At 39.8% G+C, this 15,060-nt stretch overlaps 1 protein-coding gene and 1 non-coding gene across 2 annotated transcripts; one reads left to right on the top strand and one right to left on the bottom strand.

The window, feature by feature from the left end:
* Positions 1-284: 284 nt before the first annotated feature.
* LOC130964204 (small nucleolar RNA R71) lies at positions 285-392 on the top strand. Its single transcript, XR_009080307.1, has one exon. It is a non-coding gene; the product is annotated as a small nucleolar RNA R71 (small nucleolar RNA).
* Positions 393-7,698: 7,306 nt separating this feature from the next.
* LOC130963450 (uncharacterized) lies at positions 7,699-10,055 on the bottom strand. Its single transcript, XM_057889563.1, has 2 exons — positions 9,707-10,055; positions 7,699-8,849 (listed from the first exon to the last, which is right to left on the bottom strand). The coding sequence occupies exons 1-2, from the start codon at positions 10,053-10,055 to the stop codon at positions 7,699-7,701; spliced, it is 1,500 nt and encodes a 499-aa protein (XP_057745546.1).
* Between the last annotated feature and the right edge of the window lie 5,005 nt (positions 10,056-15,060).

Genomic DNA, 15,060 nt, shown 5'->3' on the forward strand with positions numbered 1-15,060 from the left:
CTTTGAGAAATCATATTGACTTGTTGAGTCAATATTTTGTTCTGAGCCAATATGGCATTCAGAGTGTCAATCTCAAGAACTCCTTTCTTCTGATTTGTCCCATTGTTCACAGGATTTCTTTCAGAAGTGTACATGAATTGGTTATTTGCAACCATTTCAATTAGTTCTTGAGCTTCTGTAGGCGTCTTCTTCAGATGAAGAGATCCTCCAGCAGAGCTATTCAAGGACATCTTGGACAGTTCAGACAGACCATCATAGAAAATACCTATGATGCTCCATTCAGAAAGCATATCAGAGGGACACTTTCTGATTAATTGTTTGTATCTTTCCCAAGCTTCATAGAGGGATTCTCCTTCCTTCTGTCTGAAGGTTTGGACTTCCACTCTAAGCTTACTCAATTTTTGAGGTGGAAAGAACTTTGCCAAGAAGGCATTGACTAGCTTTTCCCAAGAGTTCAGGCTCTCTTTAGGTTGTGAGTCCAACCATATTCTAGCTCTATCTCTTACAGCAAAAGGGAATAGCATAAGTCTGTAGACCTCAGGGTCAACCCCATTAGTCTTGACAGTGTCACAGATTTGCAAGAATTCAGCTAAGAACTGATGAGGATCTTCCAATGGAAGTCCATGGAACTTGCAATTCTGTTGCATTAGCGAAACTAATTGAGGCTTAAGCTCAAAGTTGTTTGCTCCAATGGCAGGGATAGAGATGCTTCTCCCATAGAAGTCGGGAGTAGGTGCAGTAAAGTCACCCAGCACCTTCCTTGCATTGTTGGCATTGTTGTTGTTTTCGGCTGCCATGTCTTCTTCTTTGAAGATTTCTGTTAGGTCCTCTACAGAGAATTGTGCCTTAGCTTCTCTTAGCTTTCGCTTCAAGGTCCTTTCAGGTTCAGGATCAGCCTCAACAAGAATGCTCTTGTCTTTGCTCCTGCTCATATGAAAGAGAAGAGAACAAGAAAATATGGAATCCTCTATGTCACAGTATAGAGATTCCTTGAGGTGCCAGAGGAAAAGAAAAATAGAAGGAAGAGGTAGAAAATTCGAACTTGTCAAGAAAGATGGAGTTCGAATTGTGCATTAAGGAATAGTGTTAGTCCAAAAATAGAAGGATGTGAGGAGAGGGGGAGTAATTTTCGAAAATTAAGTAAAAGATTTTGAAAACATTTTGAAAAACACTAATTGATTTTCGCAAACCAAGAGTGGAAAAGAAATCAAGTGATTTTTGGAAAAGATTTTGAAAACTATTTTGAAAAAGATGGGGTTAAGAAGATATGATTGGTTCTAAAAAAAAAGATGTGATTGAGAAAATATGATTTAAAAAACATTTTAAAAAGATTTGATTTTAAAAATTAATAACTTGGCTAACAAGAAAGGATATGATTCAAACATTAAACCTTTCTCAACAGAAAAGGCAACATACTTGAAATGTTGAATCAAATCACTAATTGTTAGCAAGTATTTTTGAAAATAGAAAGAAATTGATCTTGAAAAAGATTTGATTGAAAAGATTTGATTTGAAAAAGATTTGATTTTGAAAAATTTTGAAAACCTGAAAAAATTTGATTTGAAAACAGAATCTTCCCTCTTGTGCCATACTGGCGTTAAACGCCCAGAATGGTGCACATTCTGGCGTTTAACGCCCAAAGCACTACCCTTTTGGGCGTTAAACGCCCAGCCAGGTACCCTGGCTGGCGTTTAAACGCCAGTTTGTCTTCCTTACTGGGCGTTTTGAACGCCCAGCTTTTTCTGTGTAATTCCTCTGCTGTATGTTCTGAATCTTCAATTCTCTGTATTATTGACTTGAAAAGACACAAATTAAAAATATTTTTGGATTTTTAATAGTGAGGAATAATCAAAATGCAACTAAAATCAAATAACAATGCATGCAAGACACCAAACTTAGCAGTTTGTATACTACTGACACTAACAAAAATGAGAATGCACATGAGAAACACAAAACATTCAAGTCAAGAGAAATTAAAGATCAGAGTAATGAAATCATCAAGAACATCTTGAAGATCACTTAAGACACATGAATGAATGCAAGAAGAACAGAAACATGCAATTGACACCAAACTTAAAATGAGACTCTAGACTCAAACAAGAAATTTTTGGATTTTATGATTTTGTAATTTTTTTGTGCTTTTTCGAAAATTAAGTGGAAAAGAAAATAAAGGTATCAAAATTCTTAATGAGAATTCCAGGAATCATGCAATGTTTAGTCTAAGACTCCAGGAATTAGACATGGCTTCATAGCCAGCCAAGCTTTCAAAGAAAGCTTCGGTCTAAAACACTAGACATGGCCAATGGCCAGCCAAGCCTTAGCAGATCACTGCTCCAACAGCAAGATTGATAGAAATCAACATGCTCTTGTGATGATAAGTTGAAATCTCGGTCCAATAAAATTAGACATGGCTTCACAGCCAGCCAGACTTCAACAGATCATCATGAAACCCTAGAATTCAATCTTAAGAACTCTGAAGAAAAAAAATACCTAATCTAAGCAACAAGATGAACCGTCAGTTGTCCATACTCGAACAATCCCCGGCAACGGCGCCAAAAACTTGGTGCACGAAATTGTGATCAATACTTTTCACAACTCAAATAATCCCCGGTGATGAATCCAAAAACTTGGTGTTCAATACCATGGCATAAACACAACTTCGCACAACTAACCAGCAAGTGTACTGGGTCGTCCAAGTAATAAACCTTACGCGAGTAAGGGTCGATCCCACAGAGATTGTTGGTATGAAGCAAGCTATGGTCACCTTGTAAATCTTAGTCAGGCGAACTCAAATGGGTATGGGTGATGTACGAATAAAACATAAAGATAAAGATAGAGATACTTATGTAATTCATTGGTGGGAATTTCAGATAAGCGTGTGAAGATGCTGTGTCCATTCCGTCTCTCTGCTTTCCTACTGTCTTCATCCAATCCTTCTTACTCCTTTCCATGGCAAGTTGTATGCAAGGGTTTCACCGTTGTCAGTGGCTACCTCCCATCCTCTCAGTGAAAATGTTCAATGCACCCTGTCACGGCACGGCTATTCATCTGTCGGTTCTCAATCAGGTTGGAATAGAATCCAGTGATTCTTTTGCGTCTGTCACTAACGCCTAGCCCTCAGGAGTTTGAAGCTCGTCACAGTCATTCAATCATTAAATCCTACTCAGAATAACACAGACAAGGTTTAGACCTTCCGGATTCTCTTGAATGCCGCCATCAATTCTAGCTTATACCACGAAGATTCCGGTTAAAGAATCCAAGAGATATCCACCCAATCTAAGGTAGAACGGAGGTGGTTGTCAGGCACACGTTCATAGGTGAGAATGATGATGAGTGTCACGGATCATCACATTCATCAAGTTGAAGAACAAGTGATATCTTAGAACAAGAACAAGCAGAATTGAATAGAAGAACAATAGTAATTGCATTAATACTCGAGGTACAGCAGAGCTCCACACCTTAATCTATGGTGTGTAGAAACTCCACCGTTGAAAATACATAAGAACAAGGTCTAGGCATGGCCGAATGGCCAGCCTCCCAATGATCTAAGAACTGGATGTCCAAAGATGATCTAGAGATCTAAAGTGATCAAAAGATGAAAATACAATAGTAAAAGGTCCTACTTATAGAGAACTAGTAGCCTAGGGTTTACAAAGATGAGTAAATGACATAAAAATCCACTTCCGGGCCCACTTGGTGTGTGCTTGGGCTGAGCATTGAAGCATTTTCGTGTAGAGACTCTTCTTGGAGTTAAACGCTAGCTTTTATGCCAGTTTGGGCGTTTAACTCCCATCCTTGTGCCAGTTCCGGCGTTTAACGCTGGAAATTCTGATGGTGACTTTGAACGCCGGTTTGGGCCATCAAATCTTGGGATAAGTATAGACTATCATATATTGCTGAAAAGCCCAGGATGTCTACTTTCCAACGCCGTTGAGAGCGCACCAATTGAACTTTTGTAGCTCTAGAAAATCCACTTTGAGTGCAGGGAGGTCAGAATCCAACAGCATCTGCAATCCTTTTTAGTCTCTGAATCAGATTTTTGCTCAGGTCCCTCAATTTCAGCCAGAAAATACCTGAAATAACAGAAAAACACACAAACTCATAGTAAAGTCCAGAAAAGTGAATTTTAACTAAAAACTAATAAAAATATACTAAAAACTAACTAGATCATACTAAAAACATACTAAAAACAATGCCAAAAAGCGTATAAATTATCCGCTCATCAATTAGCATCGTCCATCCGGGTGGGTATCGCTTCCACCCATTTGGACACATAATCAACGGCAAGTAGAATGTAGAGAAAGCCATTAGAATTTGGAAATGGCCCCATGAAGTCAATACCCCATACATAAAAAATTTCACAAAATAACATTGTTTGTTGGGGTATCTCCTCCTTCTTGGAGATATTACCAAATCTAAGACAATGAGAACAAGATTTACAAAATAGAGAAGAGTCCTTAAAAAGGGTTGGCCACCAAAATCCACAATCTAGGACCTTTCTTGCCGTTCTTTGAGGTCCATAATGTCCACCTCCCTCGGAGGCTTGGCAAGCTTCCAAGATTGATTGGAATTCGGTTTGAGGAATGCACCTCCGAATTACTTGATCCGCTCCACATCTCCAAAGATATGGGTTATCCCATACATAATATTTAGATTCACTTTTTAGCTTATCCTTTTGATGCTTAGAGAGATAGGGGGAAAGGTGCGGGATACCAAGTAATTGGCTATTGGTGCATATTAATGAATGACTTCCGAGATTGCTTGTAAACCCTCAAAGGGAAAAGAATCATTAATAGGAGTGGAATCGCCCTTGGTGTGTTCAAGGCGACTTAAGTGATCCGTCACTAGGTTTTGCGAACCCCTCCTATCTTTAATTTCCAAGTCAAATTCTTGCAACAATAAAACCCATCTAATCAATCTCAGTTTAGATTCCTTTTTAGCCAACAAGTATTTTAGCGCCGCATGATCCGAGTACACTACCACCTTAGAACCGAGTAGATACGCTCGGAATTTATCCAAAGCGAAAACAATAGCCAATAGCTCTTTTTCGGTGGTAGTGTAATTGGATTGGGCTCCATCTAATGTTTTTGATGCATAGGCAATAACATATGGATTCTTACCCTCGCGTTGTGCTAACGCGGCTCCCACCGCATAGTTTGAAGCATCGCACATTATTTCGAACGGCCGACTCCAATCCGGCCCTCTCACGATGGGAGCTTGGGTCAATGCAACCTTAAGCTTGTCAAAAGCCGCCATGCACTCTTCACTTAGGTCAAAATCAACGTCCTTTTGCAATAATCGAGATAGAGGCAATGCTACCTTACTAAAGTCCTTGATAAATCTTCGGTAAAAACCTGCGTGTCCAAGGAACGAACGGACTTCCCTCTCGGAGGAGGGGTAAGGCAAGCTAGATATAACATTGACCTTTGCTGGATCTACAGAAATACCTTCGTTGGAAACAATATGTCCTAAAACGATGCCTTGCCTAACCATAAAATGACACTTTTCAAAATTTAGGACAAGGTTCGCTTTAGTGCATCTTTCCAACACCTTTGCAAGGTTATCCAAGCAATGATCAAAAGAATCTCCATAAATACTGAAGTCATCCATGAAAACTTCCATGCATTGCTCTAGAAAATCCGCAAATATGCTCATCATGCACCTTTGAAAAGTTGCCGGTGTATTGCATAAGTCGAATGGCATACGCTTGATGATTGGATTTTTGATGGTTTAGAATTTACAAATGAATTCTCGTTGCAAGTATAGTTTCTAAACCAATCACTAATCCTCTCATACAAAAAGTTGTTTGTCACTAAAACAAACCCCTAAAATTTATAAACCGAAGTATTCAAACCTCTGGTCGTTCTCCCTAGGAATTACAATAAAGTGTCTTGTTATTGGTTGTGAGTTATTTTGGGGTTTTGATAAGAAGCATGAAAGATAAATGACAAGAAAATAAACTAAGGCCTAAAAAGGTCTTGGCAAGGGTTGGTGGTCAAGGATCTCTATCCTAATCACTAACCATAATATGAGAATGGGCAAGGATTAATCTCATTAAATCATCCTCTAACTAGTAGTAAAGGAAAGTCAAATGAGCTATATCAATCCTAGTCCATAAGTCCTAGCTCTCCACTAATTCAATTAGTGAGAACTAGAGTCAATGGATCCCAATCATCAATTACTTGGACATTAGTAACTCAGGAGGTCCTAAGTTACCTTTCCAAGCCAAGAGTATAAAATTCTACTCTAAAATCCAACCAAGCATTTCATCAAACACTTGGAAGGCATAAAAGGAAAGCATAGTAAAATTGCAAGAAAAGTAAATCTACACTACTCAATTGCAAGGAACTAAACAACAACAAATCAAATGAACACAATTATTATGAATTACCTCTAATTGAATTGAAAGAGAATAGGAGGAACAAAAGTAGATCTACAACAAAGTATAAGAACAACATAAAGGAAATTACAACAAAAGAATAGAGGAAGATGAATGTAACAACAAAGAATTGAAAGGTAGAAGTAGAAGAAAATGAATTAAAATCTAGATCTAAGAACTAAACCTAATCCTAATCCTAATCCTAGAGAGAAGTGAGAGCTTCTCTCTCTAGAAACTAACTCTAACTACTAAACTATGCTAATGGTAATTAACATATAAAGTATGAAAAGTATGTTGATTTCCCTTCAATCCTTGGCTTAAATAGCATCAGAAATGAGTTGGATTGGGCCCACAAGGCTTTAGAATTCGCTGGCCATGTTTTGCTTTAAGTGAACCAGGTGGCAGCAACGGCGTGTGCACGTACTATGCGCGTGAGCGCCACCATACGTGTAGCAACTATGGCAAATCTTATATCATTTTGAAGCCCCGGATGTTAGCTTTCTAACCCAACTGGAACCGTATCATTTGGACCTCTGTAGCTCAAGTTATGGTCATTTAAGTGCGAAGAGGTTGGCTTGACAGCTTTCCGGTTCTTTCATTTCTTCATGAGTTCTCTAACTTTTCATGCTTCCTTTCTTCATTTTCTTGATCCAATCTTTGCCTCCTAAACCTTAAATCACTTAACAAACATATCAAGGCACCTAATGGAATCAAGGAGGATTAAATTTAGCTATTTTGAGTCCTAAAAAGCATGTTTTCACTCTTAAGCACAATTAAAGGAGAATATACAAAACCATGCTAATTCATTGGGTAAATATGGGTAAAAGGTGATAAAATTCCCTAAATCAAGCACAAGATAAACCCTACAAATGGGGTTTATCAATGCTTGTAGGCATAAGTTCCAAAAGGGCAAGTAAATGTAGTTTTTTCTTGATCCTCTAAAGCAATGCGTATTTGGAAGCACCCCGAATAGCCATCTAGAAAATAATAGTGAGATTTATCGGATAGCTGATCAAGCATTTGATCGATAAACAGAAGTGGAAAATGATCGTTTCTAGTGGCCGTGTTCAACCATCGGTAGTCAATGCACACCCACCAAGAGTTTTGCACCCTTGTTGCTATGAGCTCCCCGCTTTCATTTTTTATTGTGGTCACCCCGGACTTCTTGGGTACAACTTGGACGGGACTTACCCATTAACTTTCCGAAATGGGGTAAATGATGTCTGCTTCTAATAACCGGGTGACCTCCTTCTTTACAACCTCGAAGATGGTAGGATTTAGTCGCTTTTGAGGTTGCCTAACGAGTCTAGCTCCTTCTTCTAGGAAAATTCGGTGCTCGCATACTTTGGGCTTATGCCCACTAGATCCACCAAACTCCACCCTATGCCCCTTTTGTTCTTCCTCAAAACATGTAGCAACTTCTCTTCTTGTTGAGGGTTGAGTTCTCTTGCGACAATCACTGGGAACTTGTGGGCTTCATTAAGGTATGAGTACTTTAGATGGGGCGGTAGTGGCTTCAATTCTACCTTTTGGTCTTGACTTGACACTTGAACTTCCGGAGGATCTGGATGGGGTGATGTATTCACTTCACTTGGGTCTTCACTTATTTCTTCAATCATGTTCTTCTCATCTAGCTTCGCATAATGCACTTCGGCCACAATGTTATCAATTAAGTCACACCAGAATATGGAGTGGTTCTCCAGTGGGTGCCTCATCGCTTCATCAAGGCTAAAACTTACAACCTTCCCATTTATCTCAAATGAGTAAGTTCCCGAATAGACATCCAATTTGAATCTAGAGGTCCTCAAAAATGGCCTCCCAAGTAGGATGGATGATGTCCTTTCGGATTCACTTGGTGGCATCTCAAGGATATAAAAATCAATTGGAAATACCAAACTTTTTATATTCATCAATACATCTTCCACAATACCCGTCACGGTTATTATGCTCTTATCCGCTAAAACAAATCTAGCCGCCGACCGCTTCAATGGCGGTAGCTTCAAGGTACGGTAAACGGAAAGGGACATAATGCTAACACATGCACCGAGGTCACACATACAATTAATGAATTGAACTCCACCTACGGTACAAGTAACCATGCATGGGCCCGGGTCACCACACTTTTCGGATAATGCTCCCATCAAAGTGGAAATAGAACTCCCCAATGGGATAGTTTCTAACTCATGGATTCTATCTTTGTTCATACATAAATCCTTAAGAAACTTTGCATATTTAGGTACTTGGTGGATGGCATCAAAGGGAGGAATAGTTACCTCAACTTTCTTGAACATTTCTACCATCTTGGGGTCAAGTTCTACATGCTTCCTAGCCTTCCTTGCTAATGTCGGAAATGGGATTGGTGGAGCAACTTCTTCTTCCAAGGCCTTCTCATCTTTGGATACTTCACTTCTCGGTTGAGGGACTTGATCTTCAACCACTTCTTGTGCCTCACTTTCCTCCTCAACTTTTTCTATCTCAATTCCCCCTCATCTTGAGTGATTATTATTGGGCTTGGTTTCTTTGGCTCCCTCTCTTTCAATTGCGTTCCGGATCTCAAGGTAATGGCATTGATGCCACCCTTGGGATTAGGTAGGGGTTGAGAGGGTATAGTGCTAGAACTTGAGGCTTGAGGGGTGGAGGTAGGAGGTGGTTCCATGCGAGCTATGAGAGCTTGGGGGGTAGAATTAAGTCCGGTTAGGCTTGAGGCAAGTGTAGTTTGGAGCTCTTTTTGTCCTTAAAGAAGGTAACGAAGTGTGTCATCTTGAGTGGAAGAAGTGGAGGGGTAGGTGATTTGAGGGGCTTGTGATTGGTTGGGTTGAGGTGGTTGTCTTTGATGTGGTGGTTGGTAGGCTTGATAATTCCGTCCTTGGTTTGGTTGTTGATATGGTTGATTTTGTGAGTATCGGTTTTGTGAGTTGTTGTTCCATCTTTGGTTTCCTCCATTATCTCTACCTCCTTGTTGATAATTGTCTCGCCATCCTTGGTTGGAATTATCTCTCCAACCTTGGTTATAGTTGCTACCCCCTTGATTGTAAGTGCCACCTTGTTGAGAGTACCCTTGGTTAAAATTGCCGCCTTGTTGGTAGTATTCTTGATTCGGGCGGTCATAGAAATTGTGGGTAGCCGCCAAGGTGTTGTCTTCTTGGAGGCTTGGGCACTCATCCGTGTAGTGGGAATAGCAAGAACAAATACCACATATTCGTTGGGGGACCAATTGTTGGCTATGTTGTTGAGGAGGTGGTGGTGGTGGAGGTTGATGTTGTTGTTGATGGAAAGGAGGTTGTTGTTGATTCATTTGAAGTTGCTTTAAAAGGCTTGTCATCTCACCCAAGGATTTGGTAAGATCGGCAGTCTCACTACTAGTGGATACTTCATTCACGGTCTTCGGATGGTTGGTTCTCCGTCTAGTATGTTGAGTGGACTCGGCCAAGTCGGCAATGAGTTGCCAAGCCTCCTCCGCCGTCCTATACTTTGACAAATAGCCGTTGCTTGAGATATCCAACAGAGTCTTGTCTTGGGGTTTCATGCCTTGACACACATAGCTAAGCAATACTTGAGTATCAATCATGTGATTGGGGCATGCATCAAAAAGCTTGCGAAATTGCTCCCAATACTCGTATAGAGTTTCTGTATCGCCTTGAACAATGCATGAGATCTCTTTTCTTAACTTGTCCATCGCTTCCGCGGGCAAGAATTTACCTAGGAATACCCTTCAAAGCAAGTCCCAATCGGAAACAACCTCATTAGGTAAAGTGTAAAACCATTCTTTGGCTCTTCCCTCAAGAGAGAAGGGGAAGGCAAACAACTATATAGCAACTTCATCGGATCCTTCCCGCCTTGTTGTTGAGCACACACCATGAAAGTCCTTGAGGTGTCTAATGGGATCTTGTGCGGGAAGTCCGTGGAACTTAGGTAAGAGATGAATCAAAGCGGTCTTGAGTTCAAAGTTTGCATTTAAATTTGGATGAAGCACATGAAGAGGTTGGAGAACAAAGTCCGGTGCACCTGCTTCCTTGAGAGTAACTCTTCTTGGAGTGGCCCTGGTGTCGGCACCTAGATCAAGAGAAGAACTAGTAATAGTATCAACGGAAGAATAGATGGTTCCTTCTTCGGATGACGTTTCAGAATTAGCCTCGGATGTGGTTGGTGAATTGGTGGAAACCTTTTCACCTTCCTCAAAGGCTAACCGCCTCCAAGCTTGCCCAATGCAAAACAAAGTTCTTTCAATTTCCGGATCAAGTGTGGCTAAGCTCGGATCCGGTAGCGAACACGTCATACAATGAAGGAGATAGAAAGCTCATGACAACAAATGGAATTAAGCAAAGATTAATCCTAACTAACAATCAAACAAACAAACAAGTAAGAGAAAATGGAAGTATGTACATATCAATATATTCACACCAACCAATAACATGGCACACATATACAATTCCCCGGCAACGGCGCCATTTTGAAAAGAGATTTTATGCCGGTATAGAAATTAGCAATAAATCTAATCGTGAGTATAGTCTAAACCAACACGCAATACCTCATCAAACAAAGAAATTGTGTCAACACACAATCCAAATTTAATAACCGAGAGTATTAGTCCCGAGTCGTCCTCCCTAGGAATTGCTTTAGAATGCACATCATTGGTTAGGAAGTCTTTTGTGGTTTTGAGAGTTTGGTGTAAGAATTCAAGCTAACAAAAGGAAACAACAATCAATCAAGATAAAAGCCTTGGCCAAGAGTGAGTATTGGAAGTTCCATCATTATAGCTTTCATCAATTGTGATAACAATCGAACCTTGCTTCACTTAGTTAACCTCTAATTAGGGAGGAAAGTCAAGTGAAAGTAACTAACTTGAGTCACAAGTCCTAGTCTAACCCTAGGGAAGCCTAGCTTTAGTGCCCTACAAGTCAATTAGCAATTCTCAATTGATAATCAATAATTGATAATCACTATTTAAGTGTCTCCAACAATTCAACCCATAAGCCAAGCAAGAGAAATCTACTCCATAGCTAGGGTTGTCATTTCATCAAACAATTGGTGAACAATAGTGGAAGACATTATGGAATTAAGAAAAAGGAATGGAATTTAAGCTATCTAATCCAAGCAATTAACAACAATCAATCATTTGAATGAAATTCCTCAATCCATTAACCAAAATCAAAGTAACAAAGTCATCTTCTTATCTTTTTAAAATTTGATTTTAATATCTTTTTCAACTAACTATTTGACTTTTTGTTTGTTTCTTATCTTTTTCAAAACCACCTAACTACTTTTCCCTCTTCAATTTTTGAAAATACCTCTCTCTTTTTTCAAAAATTCTTTTTAATTGTCTTAAATTTTAATTTTAATTATATCGTATATTTAATTTTTGAAAATACTAATCCCTTTTTCAAAATTATTTTCGAAATTCTCCCTCCCTTTTCTTTTTCTATTTAATTAATTATTTACTAACACTTCTCTTCACCTCTCTTCATCTAAAAATCCAAACCCACTCTTCTACATTCGTCTCCCCTTTCTTCTTCTACTAACATAAAGGAATCTCTATACTGTGACATAGAGGATTCCTCTTCTTTTCTTGTTTTCTTCTCTTTCATATGAGCAGGAACAAGGAAAAAGGCACTCTTGTTGAAATTGATCCAGAACCTGAAAGGACTCTGAAGAGAAAATTAAGAGAAGCTAAGTTACAACAATCTAAAGGTAACCTTTCAGAAATATTAGAGCAAGAGAAGGAGATGGCAGCCGAAAATAATAATAATGCAAGGAGAATGCTTGGTGACTTCACAAAGCCAATGTCCAAATTTGATGGAAGAAGCATCTCCATTCCTGCCATTGGAGCCAATAATTTTGAGCTTAAGCCTCAATTAGTTGCTTTAATGCAACAGAACTGCAAGTTTTATGGACTTCCATCTGAAGATCCTTACCAGTTTTTAATTGAGTTCTTGCAGATTTGTGAGACTGCTAAGACAAATGGAGTTGATCTTGAAGTCTACAGACTCATTGATGAGCGGATATTTTGTACGCTTTTTGGGGGTAATTTCATGTAGATTTTAGCATGTTTCAGTTAGTTTTTAGTAAAATAATATTAGTTTTTAGGCAAAAATCATATTTCTGGACTTTACTATGAGTGTGTGTATTTTTCTGTGATTTCAGGTATTTTCTGGCTGAAATTGAGGGAGTTGAGCAAAAATCTGACTTAGGCTGAAAAAGGACTGCTGATGCTGTTGGATCCTGACCTCCCTGCACTCGAAATGGATTTTCTGGAGCTACAGGAGTCCAATTGGCGCGCTCTCAACGGCGTTGGAAAGTAGACATCCAGGGCTTTCCAGCAATATATAATAGTCCATACTTTGCGCAAGGATAGACGACGTAACTTGGCGTTGAACGCCAAGTACATGCTGCTGTCTGGAGTTAAACGCCAGAAAAACGTCATGATCCGGAGTTGAACGCCCAAAACACGTCAAAACCTGGAGTTTGACGCCAAGAAAGGCCTTTACACGTGGAAAGCTTTAGTCTCAGCCCCAGCACACACCAAGTGGGCCCCAGAAGTGGATTTCTGCACCAATTATCTTAGTTTACTCATTTTTCTGTAAACCTAGGTCACTAGTTTACTATTTAAACAACTTTTACAGACTTATCTTGTACCTCATGACATTTTTCAGATCTGAATTACATACTTTTGACGGCATGAGTCTCTAAACTCCATTGTTGGGGGTGAGGAGCTCTGCAGCGTCTCGATGATTTAATACAATTCCTTTGTTTTCCATTCAAACACGCTTGTTCTTATCTAAGATGTTTATTCGCGCTTAACTGTGGAGAAGGTGATGATCCGTGACACTCATCACCTTCCTCAACCCATGAACGTGTGCCTGACAACCACCTCCGTTCTACATCAGATTGAATGAATATCTCTTAGATTCCCCAACAGAATCTTCGTGGTATAAGCCGGATTGATGGCAGCATTCATGAGAATCCGGAAAGTCTAAACCTTGTCTGTGGTATTCCGAGTAGGATTCCGGGATTGAATGACTGTGACGTGCTTCAAACTTTAACCTGCTGGGCGTTAGTGACAGACGCAAAAGAGGGATTCTATTCCAGTAGGAGCGGGAACCAACCGGTGATTAGCCGTACTGTGACAGAGTGCGTGAGCATAGTTTTCACTGCGAGGATGGGAAGTAGCCACTGACAACGGTGACACCCTACATAGAGCTTGCCATGGAAGGAACCTGCGTGTGAGAAGAGGATTTCAAGGAAGAGTTGAAGTCAGAGGACAAAGCATCTCCAAAACTCCAACATATTCCCCAGTGCTGCAAATCAAAGTAACATTGTTCCCTCTTTTATCAAATCCAGTAATTTCACTTTTAATCCAAATTAATCTTTGTTGACATCCTAACTAAGACTGATAAAATAAATATTGATTGCTTCAAACCAATAATCTCTGTGGATTCGACCCTTACTCACGTAAGGTATTACTTGGACGACCCAGTACACTTGCTGGTTAGTTGAACGGAATTGTGAAAAGGAAGTAATCAGTTAGTTGAGTTAGTTTAACTTTTTGGCATATGCCAAGGAGCCACTAATCAAGAATCACAATTTCGTCCACCACTCATGCTTTTCCCTTTTGTTGTAAGAGACAGAGCTAGAATATGGTTGGATTCACAACCTAAGGATAGCCTGGACTCTTGGGATAAGCTGGTCACAGCCTTCTTGGATAAATTCTTTCCTCCTTAAAAGCTGAGCAAGCTTAGAGTGGATGTTCAGACCTTCAAACAAAAAGATGGTGAATCCCTCTATGAAGCTTGGGAAAGATACAAGCAGCTGACCAAAAGGTGTCCATCTGACATGTTTTCGGAATGGACCATATTAGATATATTCTATTATGGTCTATCTGAGTTTTCGAAAATGTCATTGGACCATTCTGCAGGTGGATCCATCCACCTAAAGAAAACACCTACAGAAGCTCAAGAACTCATTGATATGGTTGCAAATAACTAATTCATGTACACTTCTGAGAGGAATTCCGTGAATAATGGGATACCTCAGAAGAAAGGAGTTCTTGAAATTGATGCTCTGAATGCCATATTGGCTCAGAACAAAGTGTTGACTCAACAGGTCAACATGATCTCTCAAAATCTGAATGGATGGCAACATGCATCCAACAGTACTAAAGAGGCAGCTTCTGAAGAAGCTTTTGATCCTGAGAACCCTGCCATAGCAGAGGTTAATTACATGGGTGAACCTTATGGAAACACCTATAACTCATCATGGAGAAATCATCCAAATTTCTCATGGAAGGATCAACAAAAGCCTCAACAAGGCTTTAACAATGGTGGACGCAACAGGCTGAGCAATAGCAAGCCTTTTCCATCATCTTCTCAGCAACAAACAGAGAATTCTGAACAAAACACTTCTAATTTAGCCAATCTAGTCTCTGATCTGTCAAAGGCCACTTTCAGTTTCATGAGTGAAACAAGATCCTCCATTAGAAATCTGGAGGCACAAGTGGGCCAGCTGAGTAAGAAAGTCATTGAAACTCCTCCCAGTATTCTCCCAAGCAATACAGAAGAGAATCCAAAAGGAGAGTGCAAGGCCATTGATATAATCAATATGGCCGAATGCACAAGGGAGGAGAAGGACGAAAATCCTAGTGAGGAAGACCTCCTGGGACGTCCCTCAAGCAAGAAGGAGTTTCC

Source organism: Arachis stenosperma, chromosome 2, assembly GCF_014773155.1.
Source record: "Arachis stenosperma cultivar V10309 chromosome 2, arast.V10309.gnm1.PFL2, whole genome shotgun sequence".
In the NCBI taxonomy this organism is placed as follows: domain Eukaryota; kingdom Viridiplantae; phylum Streptophyta; class Magnoliopsida; order Fabales; family Fabaceae; genus Arachis; species Arachis stenosperma.

Bases quoted from the DNA above. Each gene is read 5' to 3' on its own strand.
- LOC130963450 (XM_057889563.1), bottom strand. From the start codon at position 10,055: ATGGACAAGTTAAGAAAAGAGATCTCATGCATTGTTCAAGGCGATACA. The intron at 8,850-9,706 runs GTGAGATGACAA...GAATTGAGATAG, and splicing joins CGATCTTACCAAATCCTTGG to AAAAAGTTGAGGAGGAAAGT.